At 44.1% G+C, this 17,809-nt stretch overlaps 1 protein-coding gene across 1 annotated transcript; it reads right to left on the bottom strand.

Annotated features, from left to right (window-relative positions):
- Positions 1–863: 863 nt before the first annotated feature.
- LOC144491819 (hepatic and glial cell adhesion molecule-like) lies at positions 864–16,681 on the bottom strand. Its single transcript, XM_078210113.1, has 3 exons — positions 16,645–16,681; positions 13,668–14,009; positions 864–1,246 (listed from the first exon to the last, which is right to left on the bottom strand). The coding sequence occupies exons 1-3, from the start codon at positions 16,679–16,681 to the stop codon at positions 864–866; spliced, it is 762 nt and encodes a 253-aa protein (XP_078066239.1).
- Between the last annotated feature and the right edge of the window lie 1,128 nt (positions 16,682–17,809).

The raw sequence follows: 17,809 nt of genomic DNA, 5'->3' as shown, positions 1-17,809 counted from the left end.
CACGTGACAGATTGGAATGTGAAGAGTGGTTGGAGTGCGAGTCTTTACAAGTGATCAAGCCTTTACAGGTATTAACAGTGTGAGTGGAGAGAGGGATAATTATAGTTTAAAACATTCTCCAAGGCGGCCTTCAAGACACACGACAACACAGAATCGCCGAGCTGAAACTGATAGCCAAGTTCTGCATGCATGAAAATGGCCTCAACCAGGATCTTGTGTTCATGTCACACTACTTGTAACCCTCACCATACTGCCTGGGTTTGCAAAATCCTACCAATTGTCCCAGCTTGAGACAATTCACACTCTTTAACCTGTGACTATCCCTCTCTCCACTCACACTGTTCGTACCTGTAAAGACTTTATTACCTGTAAAGACTCGCACTCCAATCACTCTTCACATTCCAATCTGTAATTATCTTGCAGTTGTGTCTTTGCCTATACATGCTGTGTTTGTGAACTAACCTCCACTCACCTGATGAAGGAGCAGTGCTCCGAAAGCTCGTGATTCCAAATAAACCTGTTGGGCTTTAACCTGGTGTTGTGAGGCTTCTTACTGTGCCCACCCCAGTGCAATGCTGGAATCTCCCCCTTATTTTAACAGTTTTTAACAGTTTAAACTTCCTGGCTCAAAATATATTTATCATTTTGAAATTGTGGTTACATCCAGAAAACCATTTAGATTTGGAGAATTTATAAACCAGATAATAATTAGGCTGGAGTTTCCTCCATTATCCTACAGCAACTGGATATGCCATCTCTCAGCAAGATGGCCATTTTCTGTAATCCGCATCACAGCCCCAGTATCCAAATAAACTGTCAGATTTAGTAGCTGTTTTAGCCAGGGATTTAGAGGAAGGTATGTCTCAGAAGATCACCATTGAATATTTTTGAGTGAATTCCTGTAAGGAAATACGACGAATAAAGAGTTGCTGCATAGTACACATAATTTTCCCATAAATCTCACCAGTGGGATTGGTCCTGTTACTTAGGTCGACTTTCACTGGGTCGCTGGTTGCATTACTGATTCGGTTTTCTGCAATGCATCTGTACACATTTTGCTCCTCTTCAGTAACACAGTCTATCACAAGCACTGTCTTATCATATGTCTCACTGAGAGCTCCAGAAATGGACACCTTTTCCCACTGAATCTTGACATTTGTTCCTTTGGAGACAGAGCAGTTCAAAGTAATATTTGGTGAACTTGCACAGTTACCAAGAATCGCTGTCTCAGGTTGGGAAACTGGTTCTGAAATAGACAGATAATAATTAGCCTACATAATATAGCCATTGCATTAATTTATTTCATATTATGTGCCTTGTGAGACATTTCTGAATGATTTGATAAATCAGAACACAATTGCACGTCTTTCTTTTCAGTTTTGTGTTTTAAGCGATTAACATTAAATCTGAAGTTTCAATATATTAGAGGTCCTGATATTGACTGAATCATTGTTTTTGTATTTTAGCAATGCATCCAGTTTGTGCATCATACATTGTTATTAGCTGTCCCTCGATTGAGGATAATGTCGATTCAAGGTTGTAAGTGTCTGCCATATGGTTCTTCATGTGACTGAATAGGTTGATTCTTGACCGACTTTGGGAACTTGGGGCAGGATGTCCCATTAGCTATTGGCATCAGAGTGTAGGATTTGCTTCTTTTTCTTTTCTTCTCTGTTGCTACTCTGCTTCATCATTAAGACATTGGGGCTCAAAGTGTGTTGCAAATCAATGGACAAGGTGTTGCCTCTGCGAACAATTAATAGCAAGCTCCCCCCAGTCATTAATGTCAATGTTGCCATGCTTCAAGGAAAGCTGCAGAGTGCCTTTGAAGCATTATCTTTGTCTTCTTTTGGAATGTTAAATATTTGAGAGTTGTATGTCCAGTCCATCGAAGTTGATTTTGCAGGTGTTTTGCCTGAATGCTTGTAGACGTGGCTTCAGGAAGGATACGAACCTTCGCTTGATGGTTTCCCCCCGCACCCATTGAATCTGCAGGATACATCTGAGTTATTGCTGATGGAATATCTCTAGCCTCTTTATGCCCAGGTCTCACTTCAGTACAGGTGTATGGTGTCAACAACTGCTTTGTACACTAGGATTTTTGTTTCCTTGGGGAGGTCTTTGTTGTCAAACAGGCTGTGTTGTAGTTTGTAGACACTAAGGTCAATCAACCTAACCTGCACATCTTTGGAGTGTAAAGTAAAGTAAAAGTTTATGTATTAGTCACAAGTAGGCTTACATTAACATTGCAATGAAGTTACTGTGAAAATCCCCTAGTCGCCACACTCTGGCGCCTGTTCAGGTACACTGAGGGAGAATTTGGCATGGCCAATTCACCTAACCTGCACATCTTTGGACTGTGGGAGGAAACCGGAGCACCCAGAGGAAACCCACGCAGACACGGGGAGAACGTGCAAACTTCACACAGACAGTGACCCAAGACGGGAATCGAACCCGGGTCCCTGGTGTTCTGAGGCAGCAGTGCGAACCACTGTGCCACTGTGCCACCCTACATGCCACCGCGCCATGTGGGAGGAAACTAGGGCACCCGGAGGAAACCCACACAGACATGGGGAGAGCATGCAAACTCCACACAGTCACCCAAGGTCAGAATTGAATCTGGGCCTCTGGTGCTGTGAGGCAGCAGTGCTCACCAGGTGTGCTAGTGGAAGGTAGAGACATGCCAGAGGCTGTTTGGATTATCTCAATCTGTTGACACCCCCATAACTGACACTTGTTGTTGGAAACACAAAAAGCTTTCAGAAAAAGAAGTGCTACGTTTATTTTTGTTTCCATCTCCTTTATTATGTCCACTGCAAACGGTCTGTTTGTCTATTAGTCATCCTTTGCATTGACAGCCTTGCATACTGTATAATTTAATACTGTGAACAGATGCTCATTGCAGTGTGCATTGTGTTTCAAACGTTCATTTGAACTACTCTTTCCCCAAGTGATAACATCACAAGCCCATATATTCCTAAGATTTCCTTCTGTAAACTCTGTGCCATCAAGTAAAGATATAAAAGTCTCATTCATTGCAATTTCAATCCATACTTCTTTGGCTTATTCAGCCCGTGTTCAGCATTCTTGTATTTATTCTGTCTCATAAACCAAATGTTACTGAATGATGCAAAGACAATTATGCCCTCAGTTACAGTAAGAGGCAATTATTTTCAAACAAGGAAGGAAATGTCTCTGAAGTTAGATGGTGGAGAGGCTGATATATTGCCATGTGACACTCAGTGTTAGTGTTGATGTGCTTGATAGTTGTTTGGAAATCAATGGAAAGCAGCAGTCAGCAGAGGTAGCAGAGGCCATAAGACCATAAAATAGAGGAGCAGAATTAAGCTATTTGGCCCATCGAGTCTGCTCTGCCATTCAATCATGGCTGCTAAGTTTCTCAACCCCATTTTCTCGCTTATGTCTCATAACCTTTGATCCTTTTACCAATCAAGAATTATTTATCTCTTCCTCAAATACACTCAATGAACTGGCCTCCACAGCCTTCTGTGGCAATGAATTCCATAAATTCACCACTCTCTGCCTGAAAGAATTCCTCCTCATCTCAGTTCTAAAGGGTCGCCCTTTTATTCTGAGGTTGTGCCCTCGGACCCTAGTCTCTCCTACTAATGGAACCATCTTCCCCAAGTCCACTCTATCCAAACCTTTCATTATTCTGTATGTTTCAATCAGATCCCCCCTCCGATCCTTCTAAACACGATTGGGTACAGACCCAGAGTCCTCAGACGCTCCTCATGCATCAGGCTTTTCATTCCTGCGATCATTCTCATGAACCTCATCTGGACCCTCTCAAAACCATCCTTGCTTAAATACGGAGCCCAAAATTGCTTGCAATATTCTAAATGTGGTCTCACCAGAGCCTTATAAAGCCTCAGCAGTACATCCTGCTTTTGTATTCTAGTCCTCTTGAAATGAATGCTAACATTGCATTTGCTTTCGTAACTACCAAGTCAACCTGCAAGTTAACTTAAGAGAATCCTGAACTAGGACTCCCATGTCCCTTTGCGCTTCCGATTTCTGAATTCTCTCCCCATTTGGAAAATAGTCCACACCTCTATTCTTTCTACCAAAGTGCATAACCTTACACTTTCCCACATTGTATTCCATCTACCACTTTGCCTACTCTCTTAACCTGCCCAAGTCTTTCTTCAGCCTCGCCGCCTCTTCAATACAACCAGTCCCCCCACCTACCTTTGTATCATCTGCAAACTTAGCCACAATACCCTCAGTTCCTTCATCTAGATCATTGATGTATAAAGTGAAAAGTTGTGGTCCCAACACTGATCCCTGCAGACCTCCACTAGTCACCGGCTGCCATCATGAAAAGAAACATTTTATCCCCACACTCTGCCTTTTACCAGACAGCCAATCTTCTATCCATGTGAATACCTTGCCTCTTACACCATGGGCTTTTATCTTACTCGGCAGCCTTCTGTGCTGCACCCTGTCAAAGGCCTTTTGGAAATCCAAGTAGATAACATCCACTGAGTCTCCTTTGTCCAACCTGCTCTTTACCTCCTCAAAGAATTCTAACAGATTTGTCAGGCATGACCTCCCCTTGATGAAACCATGCTGACTTTGTCCTATTTTACCATGCCAAGTTTTCCAAAATCGCATACTTAATAATGGATTCTTAAATCTTACCAACGACTGAGATCAGACAAACCGGCCTATAATTTCCCGTCTTTTGCCTCCCTCCCTTCTTAAACAGAGGTGCTACATTAGTGATTTTCCAGTCCTCTGGGACCCTCCCGACTCCAGTGATTCCCGAAAGATCACCACAAATGCCACCACTATCTCTTCAACTATCTCCTTCAGAACTCTGAGGTGTAGTCCATCTGGTCCAGGTAATTTATCCACCTTCAGACCTTTCAGCTTCCCTAGCACCTTCTCCTTGGTAATGGTCACCATACTTACCTGTTCGTTACTACTTCTCCAGCGTAGTTTTCAAGCAGTCCAATGTCCACTCTTGCCTCTTTATATATCTATATCCCTTTATATATCTAAAAAAATCCTTGCAATCTTCTTTTATAATCCTGGCTAGTTTACCCTCATATTTCATCTTCTCCCCTCCTTATTTCTTTTTTAGTTGTCCTCTGTTGGTTTTTAAAGGCTTCCCAATCTCCTGGCTGTCCACTAATCACTAAAATTGTATGCTTTTTCTTTTGCTTTTATGCTGTCCCGACTTCCCCTGTCAGCCATAGTTGCCACAGCAGTGATGCTGAAGACAATGTAAAAAGAGGTGTGGGTTTTCATAGAACACAGAATCCCTACAGTACAGAAGGAGACCATTCGGCCTATCAAGTCTGCACCAACTCTTTGACAGAATATGGTACCCAGGCCCTCTAACAAAGTTCGAAATCTCTTGACGACACTAGAAGCTGCAATGGCAATGAGGTGGAATCAATTGAATGGCACAGCCTATCAGTGAGTATCTGATTTAATTGCAGTTGGAAAAGAGGGGATATCTCTTGGTTGAGTAGATTCAGCGGGGGGTTGTTGAGCTAAAAGAGATAAACACCACATACACAACACAGAACATGTAGTCCTGCTGGCTGAGTAGTCCTCAGGTGAACCATGCCTGGATAAGATGTGCCCTTGTGTTCATATCTCTGTTGAGAGGTTTGACCCCGACCCAGCCCCAGTCACCTCTCTGCTCAGCATGGGCACCATTCCCCTCTGCATCTTCCTCCTTCGCCTCTGATGAAATGCTTTTATCTAGAACTTTTTAATTCTTTAATAGGATGTCAACACTGCTGGCAAGGTGATATATTTCCAATTCGGATCATGTGTGGCTTGGAGGGGAACTTTCAGGTGTTGGTGTTCCCCCTGTGCTGCCCTTGTCCTTCAAGATGGCAGAGGGTGCAGGTTTTGAAGGTGCTGTTGAAGGAGCCTAGGTAAGTTGCTGAAGTGCATTTTGTAGATGGCACGCACTGTTGCCACTGCATATTGTTCGTGGTGCGCATCAATGTTTAAGGTGGTGCATGAAATGCCGATCATGTGGATTACTTTGTCCTGGATGGTGTTGAGTTTAGAACATAGAACATAGAAAAAATACAGCACAAACAGGCCCTTCGGCCCACAGGTTGCGCAGGTCATGTCCCTATCTACCTAGGCTTATATATAGGCTTACCTATAATCCTCAATCCTATTAAGTCCCATGTACTCATCCAGGAGTCTCTTAAAAGACCATATCGAGTTTGCCTCCACCACCACTGACGGCAGCCGAATCCACTCAGCCACCACCCTCTGAGTGAAAAACTTACCCCTGACATCTCCTCTGTACCTCCTCCCCAGCACCTTAAACCTGTGTCTTCTCGTAGCAACCATTTCAGCCCTGGGAAAAAGCCTCCGAGAATCCACCCGATCTATACCTCTCAACATCTTGTACACCTCTATCAGGTCACCTCTCATCCTTCGTCTCTCCAAGGAGAAAAGACCGAGCTCCCTCAACCTATCCTCATAAGGCATGCCAACCAATCCAGGCAACATCCTTGTAAATCTTCTCTGCACCCTTTCAATCATTTCCACATCCCTCCTGTAATGAGGCGACCAGAACTGAGCACAGTACTCCAAGTGGGGTCTGACGAGGGTCTTATAAAGCTGCATCATTATCTCCCGACTCCTAAACTCAATCCCTCGATTGATGAAGGCTAGCACACCATAAGCCTTCTTAACCACCTCCTCTACCTGCGAGGCCGATTTAAGAGTCCTATGGACCCGGACCTCAAGGTCCTTCTGATCCTCTACACTGCTAAGAGTCTTACCCTTGATATTATACTCCTTCATCCCATTTGACCTGCCAAAATGGACCACTACACATTTATCTGGGTTGAAGTCCGTCTGCCACTTCTCCGCCCAGTCTTGCATCCTATCTATGTCACGCTGCAGCTTCTGACATCCCTCCAACCTATCCACAACACCATCAACCTTTGTGTCATCAGCAAACTTACCAACCCATCCCTCCACTTCCTCATCCAGTTCATTTATGAAAATGACAAACAGCAAGGGTCCCAAAACAGATCCCTGGGGCACTCCACTGGTGACCAACCTGCATTCAGAAAAAGACCCATCTACAGCCACTCTCTGCTTTCTGCAGGCAAGATGTGGAGATGCCGGCGTTGGACTGGGGTAAACACAGTAAGAAGTTTAACAACACCAGGTTAAAGTCCAACAGGTTTATTTGGTAGCAAAAGGCTTTTGCTACCAAATAAACCTGTTGGACTTTAACCTGGTGTTGTTAAACTTCTTTCTGCAGGCAAGCCAGTTCTGGATCCACAAGGCAGCAGCCCCTTGGATCCCATGCCCTCTCACTTTCTCGAGAAGTCTTGCATGGGGGACCTTATCGAACGCATTGCTGAAGTCCATGTAAATCACATCTACCGCTTTTCCTTCGTCAATGTGTTTAGTTACATTTTCAAAGAACTCCACCAGGCTCGTAAAGCACAATTTGCCTTTGACAAAGCCATGCTGACTACTTTTGAGCATATTAAACTTCTCTAAATGTTCATAAATCCTGTCCCTCAGGATCTTCTCCATCAACTTAATTTCCTGGGCTATCCCTGTTCCCTTTCTTGAATATAGGAACCACATCCACAATCCTCCAATCCTCCGGAACCTCTCCCATCTCCATCAACGACGCAAAGATCATTGTCAGAGGCTCTGCAATCTCTTCCCTTGCCTCCCACAGTAACCTGGGGTACATCCCATCTGGTCCCGGCGACTTATCTGTCTTGATGCTATTCAAAATTTCCAACACATCCTCTTTCTTAATGCCCACATACTCAATCTTTTCAGTCCGCCTCAATCCTGTAGTACAACCACCCAGGTATTTTTCCACTGTGAATATCGAGGTAAAATATTCATTAAGCACCTCTGCTATTTCTTCCGGTTCTGTACAGGCTTTCTCACCTTCACATTTTATAGGTCCTATTCCTTCACATCTCATCCTTTAACTCTTCACATATTTATAGAACGCCTTAGGGTTCTCCTTAATCTTCCCTGCCAAGGCCTTCTTGTGACCCTTTCTGGCTCTCCTAATTTCTTTCTTAAGTCCCTTCCTACAAGCCGTATACTCATCTAGATCCCTATCATCACCTAGCTCTCTGAACGTTTTGTACGCTTTCCTTTTCTTTTTGACTAGGTTCAGCGCAGCTTTCGTGCACCATGGTTCCTGTAACCTACCAAAACCTACCTATCTCATTGGAATGTTGTCATGCAGAACTCCAGACAAACATTCCTTGAAAATCTGCCACCTTCGGTACTTTTCCTCGAGAATGCCTCCTTCCAATTTATGCCTCTAATCTCCTGCCTGATGGCTTCATATTTCTCCTTACTACAGATAAACACTTTCCTAGCTTGCCTGATCCTATCTCTTTCCAATGCTAGCGTAAAGGAGGTAGAGTTATGATCACTATCCCCAAGATGCTCCCCCACTGAGAGATCCGACACCCGTCCAGGCTCATTAGCCAGTACCAGATCAAGTACAGCCTCTCCACTTGTAGGCTTATCCACATGCTGTGTCAGGAAACCCTCCTGAACACACCTAACAAACTCTTCCCCATCCAAACCCCTTACCCTAGGGATATTCCAATCGATGTTTGGGAAATTAAAGTCTCCCATCACGACAACCCTGTTATTACTACATCTCTCCAGGATCTGTTTCCCTATCTGCTCCTCAACATCCCTGTTACTATTGGGCGGCCTGTAGAAAACACCCAGCAAAGTTATCGACCCCTTCCCGCTCCGAACTTCCACCCATAGAGACTCCGTAGACAATCCCTCCACGGCTTCCACCTTCTCTACAGCTGTGACACTATCCCTGATCAGCAGTGCCACTCCCCCCCCCCTCTTTTGCCTCCTTCTCTGTCCTTTCTGAAACATCTGAAACCCGGCACCTGAAGTATCCAGTCCTGTCCCTGTCCCCAAGTCTCCGTAATGGCCACCACATCACACCTCCAAGCATCGATCCACACTCTAAGCTCATCCACTTTATTCACTACACTCCTGGTGTTAAAATTGACACATCTCAAACCTTTGGTCTGAGCTCTCCCCTTCTCCATCACCCGTCTATTCTCCCTCTTACACTGTCTACAATCCTTCTCTATTTGCGGGCTAACCTCCTCGCTCTCAGTCACCTCATCACGATTCCCTCCCTCCAACCTTTCTAGTTTAAAGTCTCCCCAGTAGCCTTAGCCAACCTTCCTGCCAGGATATTGGTCCCCCTGGGATTCAAGTGCCACCCGTCTTCTTTGTACAGGTCACACCTGCCCCTAAAGAGGTCCCAATGATCCAGGAACCTGAATCCCTGCCCCCTGCTCCAGTGCCTCAGCCACGCATTTATCCTCCACCTCACTCCATTCCTGCTCTCACTTTCCCATGGCACAGGCAGCAATCCTGAGATTACTATCTTTGCGTTCCTCCTTCCCAACTGTCTACCTAACTCCCTATATTCTCTTTTCATGACCCCTTCCGTCTTCCTACCTATGTCAGCGGTACCAATATGTAGCACTGACATGTTTCTTGAGTATTTTACTCACCCAGACAAGTAAAACAGTATTCCATCACATGCCTGACTTGTGTTCATAGAATCATAGATTCCTACAGTGCAGAAGGAGGCCATTCGGTGCATTGAGTCTGCACTGACCACAATCTCACCCAAGCCTCATCCCCACAACCCCATGCATTTACCCTAGCTAGCACCCCTAACACTAAGGGGCAATTTAGCATGGCCAATCCACCTAACCCACACATCTTTGGACTGTGGGAGGAAACCGGAGCACCAGAAGGAAATCTACACAGACACGGAGAGAATGTGCAAACTCCACACAGACAGTGACCCAAGCCGGGATTCGAACCTGGGACCCTGGTGCTGTGATTCAGCAGTGCTAACCACTGTGTCACTGTGCTGCCTGTGGTCAGATGGTTTTGATTGTAACATCTCTGTGCCTCTGTCTTAGAGTCACATAAATGTGTGAGTTGGCATTGCTTCAAGGGATAACCAAAAGAGATATCCTTTGGCCCAAGAATTTCTTTTCCTCCTTTCTTCTCTCATGGGATATGAGCATCGCTGGCAGGACCAACAATTGTTGCCCATCCCTAATCGCCCTTGAACTGAGTGGCTTGCTAGGGCATTTCAGAGGGCAGTTAAGTGTGAATCACATTGCTGTGGGTCTGGAGTCACATGTAGGGCACACCAGGTAAGGATGGCAGATTTCCTTCCCTAAAGGACATCAGTGAACCAGATGGGTTTGAAAAACAATTGATGGTTTCATGGTCACCCTCACTGAGACGAAGGGCCCGATGTTATCATCAGGTTGCGCTCGTTTTTGGGCGCGAAAACTTGGTAAAGTCGGGCATGAGGCGAGTAGCACGATTTGCGCCCGCATCCGCACGGGTTCGCCCTTTACCAAGGCCCGTAAATAGCTGTGATCGGGACCGCGCCCAAAGCAGGCGCCACAGCCATTTAATTGCATTTGCATGCATTTAAATTGACTTAATGGACTGCACGCCCAACTTTACCGGCACATCCCCCTTTACCATCGCGTTCGCCCATCCAGAATCGGCATGAAATAGACATGCTCCGCAAAAGTCTTATTCAGGTACTCCAGTTAATGAGGAGGTAAGTGCTGAGCATCCGATGGCTCTTTGCTTGAGATCGGTGGGGGGAGGGGTGGGGGTGAGGGGGGAATAAGGTGGGTTCAACTTGCTTGAGATGCTTGATCTCTGCTTGAGATGAGTGGGGAGGGGGGAAGATGGGTCCAACGGCTCTCTGCCTGAGATCAGTGAAGGGGAAGGGGGGAGGGGCTTGTGATCGGACTGGGTGGTGAAGGGGATGGGGGGATAAGGGGGTCAGTAATGTTGGGAGGGGGGGACAATGTCTGTGGGGGCCAGAGGGAGGCATTATCCGACCCAGGAGTGAAGTGGCAGCGGAGCCGCATTCTTCATTTTTTTTTGCGCATGTGCAGTTGGAGGCACCAATGGGGGCTGCAGGATTTCAGGTGCGTTAAGCCCCGCCCACAGGCTTGTGCAGCGCGATTCGGAATTGCCGATATTTTTTTCAGGCAGAGTGCGTATGGGGGCGCCTGAGAACGGGTCTAAAAGTCGGATCTGAAACACTCCCAGTTTCAAGTCCACCCAGCACTTAGAACCAAAATGGTAAAATAGGGCCCTAAGTTTATATTCCAGATTTATTCATTTAATTTAAATTTCACCAATTGCCATGGTAGGATTTCAATCCATGAACCCAAAGTTGAACTCAGGCCACTGGATTACCATTACACCAACATTGCCTTGTAGTTTTGGTGATTACATGAAGAGCTGCAGACTGCCGGAGAATGAAGGCATCATGACAGCTGTCAGGATAGTGAGTTCACACATCCACAAAGATCTGTTGAATGTTTAAGCAGCCGAAGCCTTTCTTATTGATAAATCTTACTGTTCCAACACTCAGTGGTGCCTTGATGGCCACATGGGTGCAATTGATGATGTCCTGCAACTGGGGAGAAAGACCCCACTGTCCTTGATGCCAGCAAGGCTCCTCTGTCTAAAATTGTAAGTGCTGCCCAGCTCTTCGAACTAGGGCATCAGTGTCCTGCGAGATGCAGTGATGTGCTGCTGCTTGAGAGATGCCACTAATGTCCACTGCTGATCCTTGGAAGGAGCCAGAGGGGAAATACTTCAAGGCTACAGTTGCATTAGTGGCTACTGGCTGGGAATGGTGAGCTATACTGAGGCTCATTTCAACAAGGCCACAAATTTCAATGACCATCTGCCAGGGTAGGCACAGTATTGTGTGATGCTGATTCCCTGAAATGTCCAGGTAACTTCTTTGGTGGTAAACTCAACATTGTGGCCTTCATTGCCTTCCTGTTTCTTCAGCCTCTCCTCCAGCCTCCCCATGCCAGGGCTCTGTTCCTGAGGATGTTAGTCCTCTTTGCTCCTCATCTCTACATCCCAGTACCTCAATCCCATGTCCGGCTGTTGCCTTTTTTTGTGGTCAGCTGCATTTAAAATGCTTACTCACTCCCACCTGTTATGGTCCCATGATCCCTGAATGGTTACTTCCCCTCCACTGACGGAGCATGCAAAGACTACTTGCACCACAACTCTGCTCATCGGATGGCACCTGTGGATGAATATCCCTTCCCTCCAGTTATGAACCCTTTTATGTGCCTATCTTGCTGCCTCCTTCTAACTGGATTGTTTTCAGATCCATCGTGTAAACAATATCTGCCGACAAAAATTGCAAACCATCCATTTACAGATTGATAAAAAGCTTGTGAACAAACTTAATTAGACCTGGATCTGAATTGAGCATTTTACTGGGTCCTGACGTCCCTCCTCCTGAGCTAAATGACTGACTGTCAGAGCGGCGCCAGCAGCCAACAACGCAGCAAATGTGTAAAATTAATTGATTGCCTGCCTGCGCCCATATTTGGGTGAAAATCCTGCTCGCTGGGTTTACAATGTGCAGATGCTGAAACAATGATTATGTGACTGATGGTTCTATGGATTAATTATTCATACTAAAAGGTTTGGCTCAGCCCTAACTAACTCGGTGTCAACCATCATTTAAATGCAACTGTGAGAAAAATATTGTTGATTCAGTACTCATTACATTTTCCCATGTCGGAGGATTCTATTTATTGTTTGGTTATGCCAACGATAACTCACAAAACTGGTTTGTTCAGTGGATACAGATTTTACCATTTTGATTCTAAGTGCTGAATCTGGGCATAATTCAGATCCGACGTGTAAACCTGTTCTCAGGTGCCCCCATATGCACTTAGCCTGAAAAAAAGATCGCGATTCTGAATCGCACTGCGGGTGGGGCATATTGCGCCTGAAACGCTGCTGCTCCGATCGGAGCCTTCAACTGTGCATGCTCAGTGAAAAAAAATTTGAAAAACGCTCCCCTGTCACATTGCTCCCCGGGCCACATAAAGAGGCCCGGGAGTGATGGCCCCCACAGACATCGTCCCACCCCCACAACACAACTGTCCCGCTTATCCACCCATCCCCCCCCGCTACCGAAACCGATCGCAACCCCCTGCCCCACTTCCCCCCCCACTGATCGCCCACAGAATGGCAGCGGACCCCCCTTCCCCCCCCTCCCCCCACTGATTGCCCACAGACTGGCAGCAGACCTCCCCTGTTTCTGCCCCCCCCCCACCAGAGAATGATCGGATCTCCCTCCTCCCTCCCCACCTCTTTCCCCCCCCCCCCCCACCAGAGAATTTGGCCCATTGAGTCTGCACCGACCCTCTGCCAGAATATCTTACCCAGGCCTTCTCCCCCACCCTATCCCTGTGACCTCACACATTTACTATCGCCAATCCATCTATCCTACACACTGGGCACTAAAGGGCAATTTAGCATGGCAAATCCACCTAACCTGCACATCCTTGGACTTTAAATTGTGAAAGTGGTATTTTTTAAGTACCTTGCAAATGGTAAGTTGAAACAAAATGTATTATCTGCATTACTGATAGTAAGTGAAGGTTTTGACCCAATCTTTACTTAAGACAGAAACTGTTGTGAAATGATCAGAAACATTTTTCATTGTGACACATCCAGGCCTCAATGAAAAACTAATTTTAAAATGCTGCTGCAATTCGCTAAGTTGCAGAGGTTCCAGAACTTACCAAATACATGCATCCTGAATGTAATTTGATCACGGTTTTTCAGCTCTGACCCATTGTAGTCAATGTATATTTCATATTCTCCAGTGTCATTAACATGGACATCATTCAGCAGCACAAAACCTCCATAGATTCCAACTCTGTGTTGATACAGTGGGTGGACAATGTGCAACTTCTCTGGATGATTGGATTTCCATGTTAAAATCTTGAAGGGCACCGGAAATTTTAATCTAAATGTTACATCATACTGATCAGTGCCATTGTACGGTATAGGAAACAGGACCTGTTCTCCTGAAGTGGCATTAGTGATGGTATTAGGTGTGGCAGATAATGTTTCTCCACATGCTACAAACAAATGGAATACTGGAAAACACAAGCATAGATTTCACAAGTTATTTTTTGTTTGCGAGTTTAAGAAAAATAAAATATATTATTAACTTGTGACAAGTGAGGTTGAGGGGCAAGGTAAGTAAGGGGGTAGTTGTTGGAGTTGAGTTTACTTCAATTTGGGGATTAGAATTGCTCAATCCTTTAAGACAGACTCGGTAACCTGACCATTGAGTCCAAGCGGTGTATGGTGACTGCTGGAAGTGTTCATTTTTTAGTGGAGGCTGAATTTCTCCCTGTGCTAGTAATCTATGTGGTTTGAGCAGTTTGAACTCCAGCAGTAATATTATGGACACTCGTGGGGAGGTGGGCACAACCGTTGGTCTTTCCATTCAGCACATGCATTTTCCAGGTTTGTGTAAGGGGATATGTTCCTACTCTCAGGGAGTTTACATTCATATCCAAGTCAATGTCAATGTCATCGTGACAATTGTGAAATTCTCAATAAACATAGGGCTGGGTCATGACCATTAACAAGTATTACCTGTAGTAAATCTGTAGATGTCAACAATTAATGAATTTGAGCATTTCATTGTTTATTCTGCACAACTTGAACCTTTTCCTTTTCTTCATGAGCACTGGGTGATCCTAAAAGGGGATAAAATTAATAACCTGACAAAACGTACAATGTTTAGCAGGGATTCTCCTAGAAATATCAACAGCCTGAATACATGCAAAGGAGGAGATGTTTGCATTTATATAGCGCCTTCTGTGATCTCAGGATATCGCAAAGCACTTTACAGCCAATGAAGTACTGGGTACTTCTTAAGTTTAGCTCCTGTTGAAACTTGAAAAATGCAGGAGACAATTTGCACACAGCAAGGTCCCATAAACAGCAATGTTTTAATGGCCAGGTAATTTGCTTTCAGTGATGTTGATTGAGGGATAAATATTGCTCAGGAATGTATTTGGAACTAGGACATGACTGGAATAGTAGTGTACGATGAGGTGCAGATTCACCAAGGAGAATGAGATTGAGATGTGCAAAAACACTCCTCTCGAAAACCCTGGCCATATAGAAAACTATTTACCAATTGCAGTTAAGGTCAGCTTTGATTTTCACCATTCTGTTAGAAGATCATTCTGTGTGAATATTGAGTAATAACCATCTAGTACATTTTGAAATTCCTTTCCCATAATTCAGTTGAAATCTAGTCTGACTGCATTTAGAGTTAGGACTTCGAAGCCTATATAATGTCAGTGGAAACATTCCTGAGAGTTGGTCCTACTGTATAATGACCTACATAGCTGCGGTCACCACTGTGCCTGCCACCTTCTCAGTGGCAGTCTGCAATTGGTGGCACACAGTATGGAGAATAGACTGGTTAGAGTGCAGCATGCTGGGTTTTAAACTAACAGAGGCGCGGGAGGGTTTGGATAAAGGGAGAATTAGAAATCCAAAGAGAAAAGATTACACAGTAATAGAGTGTTGTGATATGTGTAAACACAAGCAGAATGGAACAGGAAGGGACAGAGAGTTTGACAGTAATAGCACACCAATGAGTAAGGTCCATGCAGGCAGTAATAGAAAAGAAATAAATTAAAGACCCTTTATCTGAATTTGGAAAGCATACACAATGTGATAAATGAACAAATGGAATTAATGGTTTAGATTTAATTGCCAATACAGAGTAATGATTACAAGGTGACCAAGGTTGGGAAATAAATATTCCAGGGCACACAATATTTTGATAAGACAGATAGAATGGCGAAGGGGAGGGTTAGCCCTCATAAAAAAAGGATAACATAAGGACATTAATGGGGAAGGAAGTAGAATCAGTATGGATGTAGATGTGAAATAGCCAGTGTCAGAAACATTGGTGTGAGCAATTTATGAGCCCCCAATTCACAGAATGTTAAACAAGAAATTACTGGACAGTGTAACAAAAGCAATGTAATAATTGTCAGTGATTGTAACCTTCACACAGACTGGACCAATTTATTTGGCAAAGGTGATTTGGAAGATGAGTTCGTAGAATGCCTCCGTTTCCCTTTCCTGGAGCAATAGGTCATGGAACCAACTAGAAATAGAGCTATTTTAGATTAGAATTGTGCAATTTGGCCAGCTTAATTCATAACCTCATTGTAAAAGATCCACTGAGAAATAGTGATCATAATACAATTGAATTCCATATTCAGTTTTAAAGCAACATATTCAAATCACAAGTAAGAAACTGAAAACAAAGCCAATTACATAGCCATGAATTAAGAGCTGGCTACAGTTGATTGGTAAGTGGACTGACAGGTATGGTGGTAAGTGAACAGTGGGAAATATTAAAGAAACAACTCAAAATGTTAAAATATATGTTCAATTAAAGAATAAGAAGCCAACACGAATGTTCCATCCATGGCTTACTAAGAATATCAAGGACATTATTTGATTAAAAGAAAATGCTTATGTAAATATGAGGATTGGGTGCATTTTAGAAATCAGGAAAGGAACACCAAGAAGTTATATAAATGGAATAAATATAGAGTATTTAGAATGAATTAACCAGGAATAATAAAGCATAGGTCAGAATTTTACCATCTCACCTGCCACGGCAATCGGAGAGGGTGAGGGGTGGGCTATAGAAAGGTCCATTGACCTTACGGTTCTGGGACAAGCGAAGCTGTAAAATCCCATCCATATTGTAAGAGCTTTTACAAGTGTATATAAAAAGGAAGAGAATAGTTAAAGTAAATATTGGTTCCTGAGAAGCAGAAACAGAAGAAATTATCATGGGGAATGAGGGAATGGCAGAGGCATTGAACCTTGTGGCTGTCTTCACAGTGGATGACATGAATTATGTACCAGGAAGAGGGTAATCCAGAGCTAGAAAGAGTGAGGGAGTTAAGGTAAATAATATCAGTCGAGAAAACATACTGGAGAATTTAAGAGTCTACAATACAACAAATCACCGGTGCCTGATGGCCTACATTCTAGGTTCTAAAAGAGGTAGCTGCAGGGCACTTCTGATGAAGGGTCATCCAGGCTCAAAACATTGGCTCTCTTCTCTCTTCACAGATGCTGTCAGACCTGCTGAGTTTTTCCAGCATTTTCTGTTTTTGCTTCAGATTCCAGCATCCGCAGTGTTCTGCCTTTATCTTAGTTAATAGCACATTTTGCTGTCCCATAGTTCATACTATTTAGCAAATTGATAAGAGAAACATTCATCAGCATTTTACTGCAAAGTGATGATATCAACATTTTCTCCAGGGTGATGAACAGAATAACTTTAAAACATTCTTTTTTACAGCTGCTTAATCTATGTGGTGCTTCCACAGGATCTTTCTCATCTCTTAAACAACGTTACAGTACAGGATCTTGATTGAAACTTTAATGAGCAAGTTAATTGACTAATAGCAATCTCGGTTTTTTGGCTCAGATCAAGTATAGTATTAACATGCTGTACATGTTTGAAGTCATGAGGTTACACTGAGACTTCATTTGAAGCAATTTTTTAAAGCGACATCTCGGCCTTTTGGCTAAGATGCAAATGAGATTGAACCTTGGAGGAGGTGCAATGCCTACTCCAATCAGCTTGGATCATGTAGATCAAGCCCAAGACAGGAAGTGAGAGGCCTGTCTTGTCACCTTGGATCGGGAATGTTTCACTTGCTGAGATTCTGAATTGGACTTTGATTGGATTGAATTGGATATATAAACAAAAAAAAAAGCAAAACAATAAATAATAATAAATAAATATCGAGGCAGATAGATCATTAAACCTATTTTCTAATTAAACTAGTCATTAGGGCAGCATGGTGGCACAAGA

Source organism: Mustelus asterias, chromosome 3 (genome assembly GCF_964213995.1).
Source record: "Mustelus asterias chromosome 3, sMusAst1.hap1.1, whole genome shotgun sequence".
Taxonomy (NCBI): domain Eukaryota; kingdom Metazoa; phylum Chordata; class Chondrichthyes; order Carcharhiniformes; family Triakidae; genus Mustelus; species Mustelus asterias.
The sequence above is the reverse complement of the archived record's forward strand: the minus strand, read 5'-3'. Positions and strand labels throughout refer to the sequence as shown.

Bases quoted from the DNA above. Each gene is read 5' to 3' on its own strand.
- LOC144491819 (XM_078210113.1), bottom strand. From the start codon at position 16,681: ATGGATGGGATTTTACAGCTTCGCTTGTCCCAGAACC. The intron at 14,010-16,644 runs GTAAGGTCAATG...ATTTGTTTGTAG, and splicing joins GCTTCGCTTGTCCCAGAACC to CATGTGGAGAAACATTATCT. The intron at 1,247-13,667 runs GTAAGTTCTGGA...TGTCTATTTCAG, and splicing joins ATTCAGGATGCATGTATTTG to AACCAGTTTCCCAACCTGAG.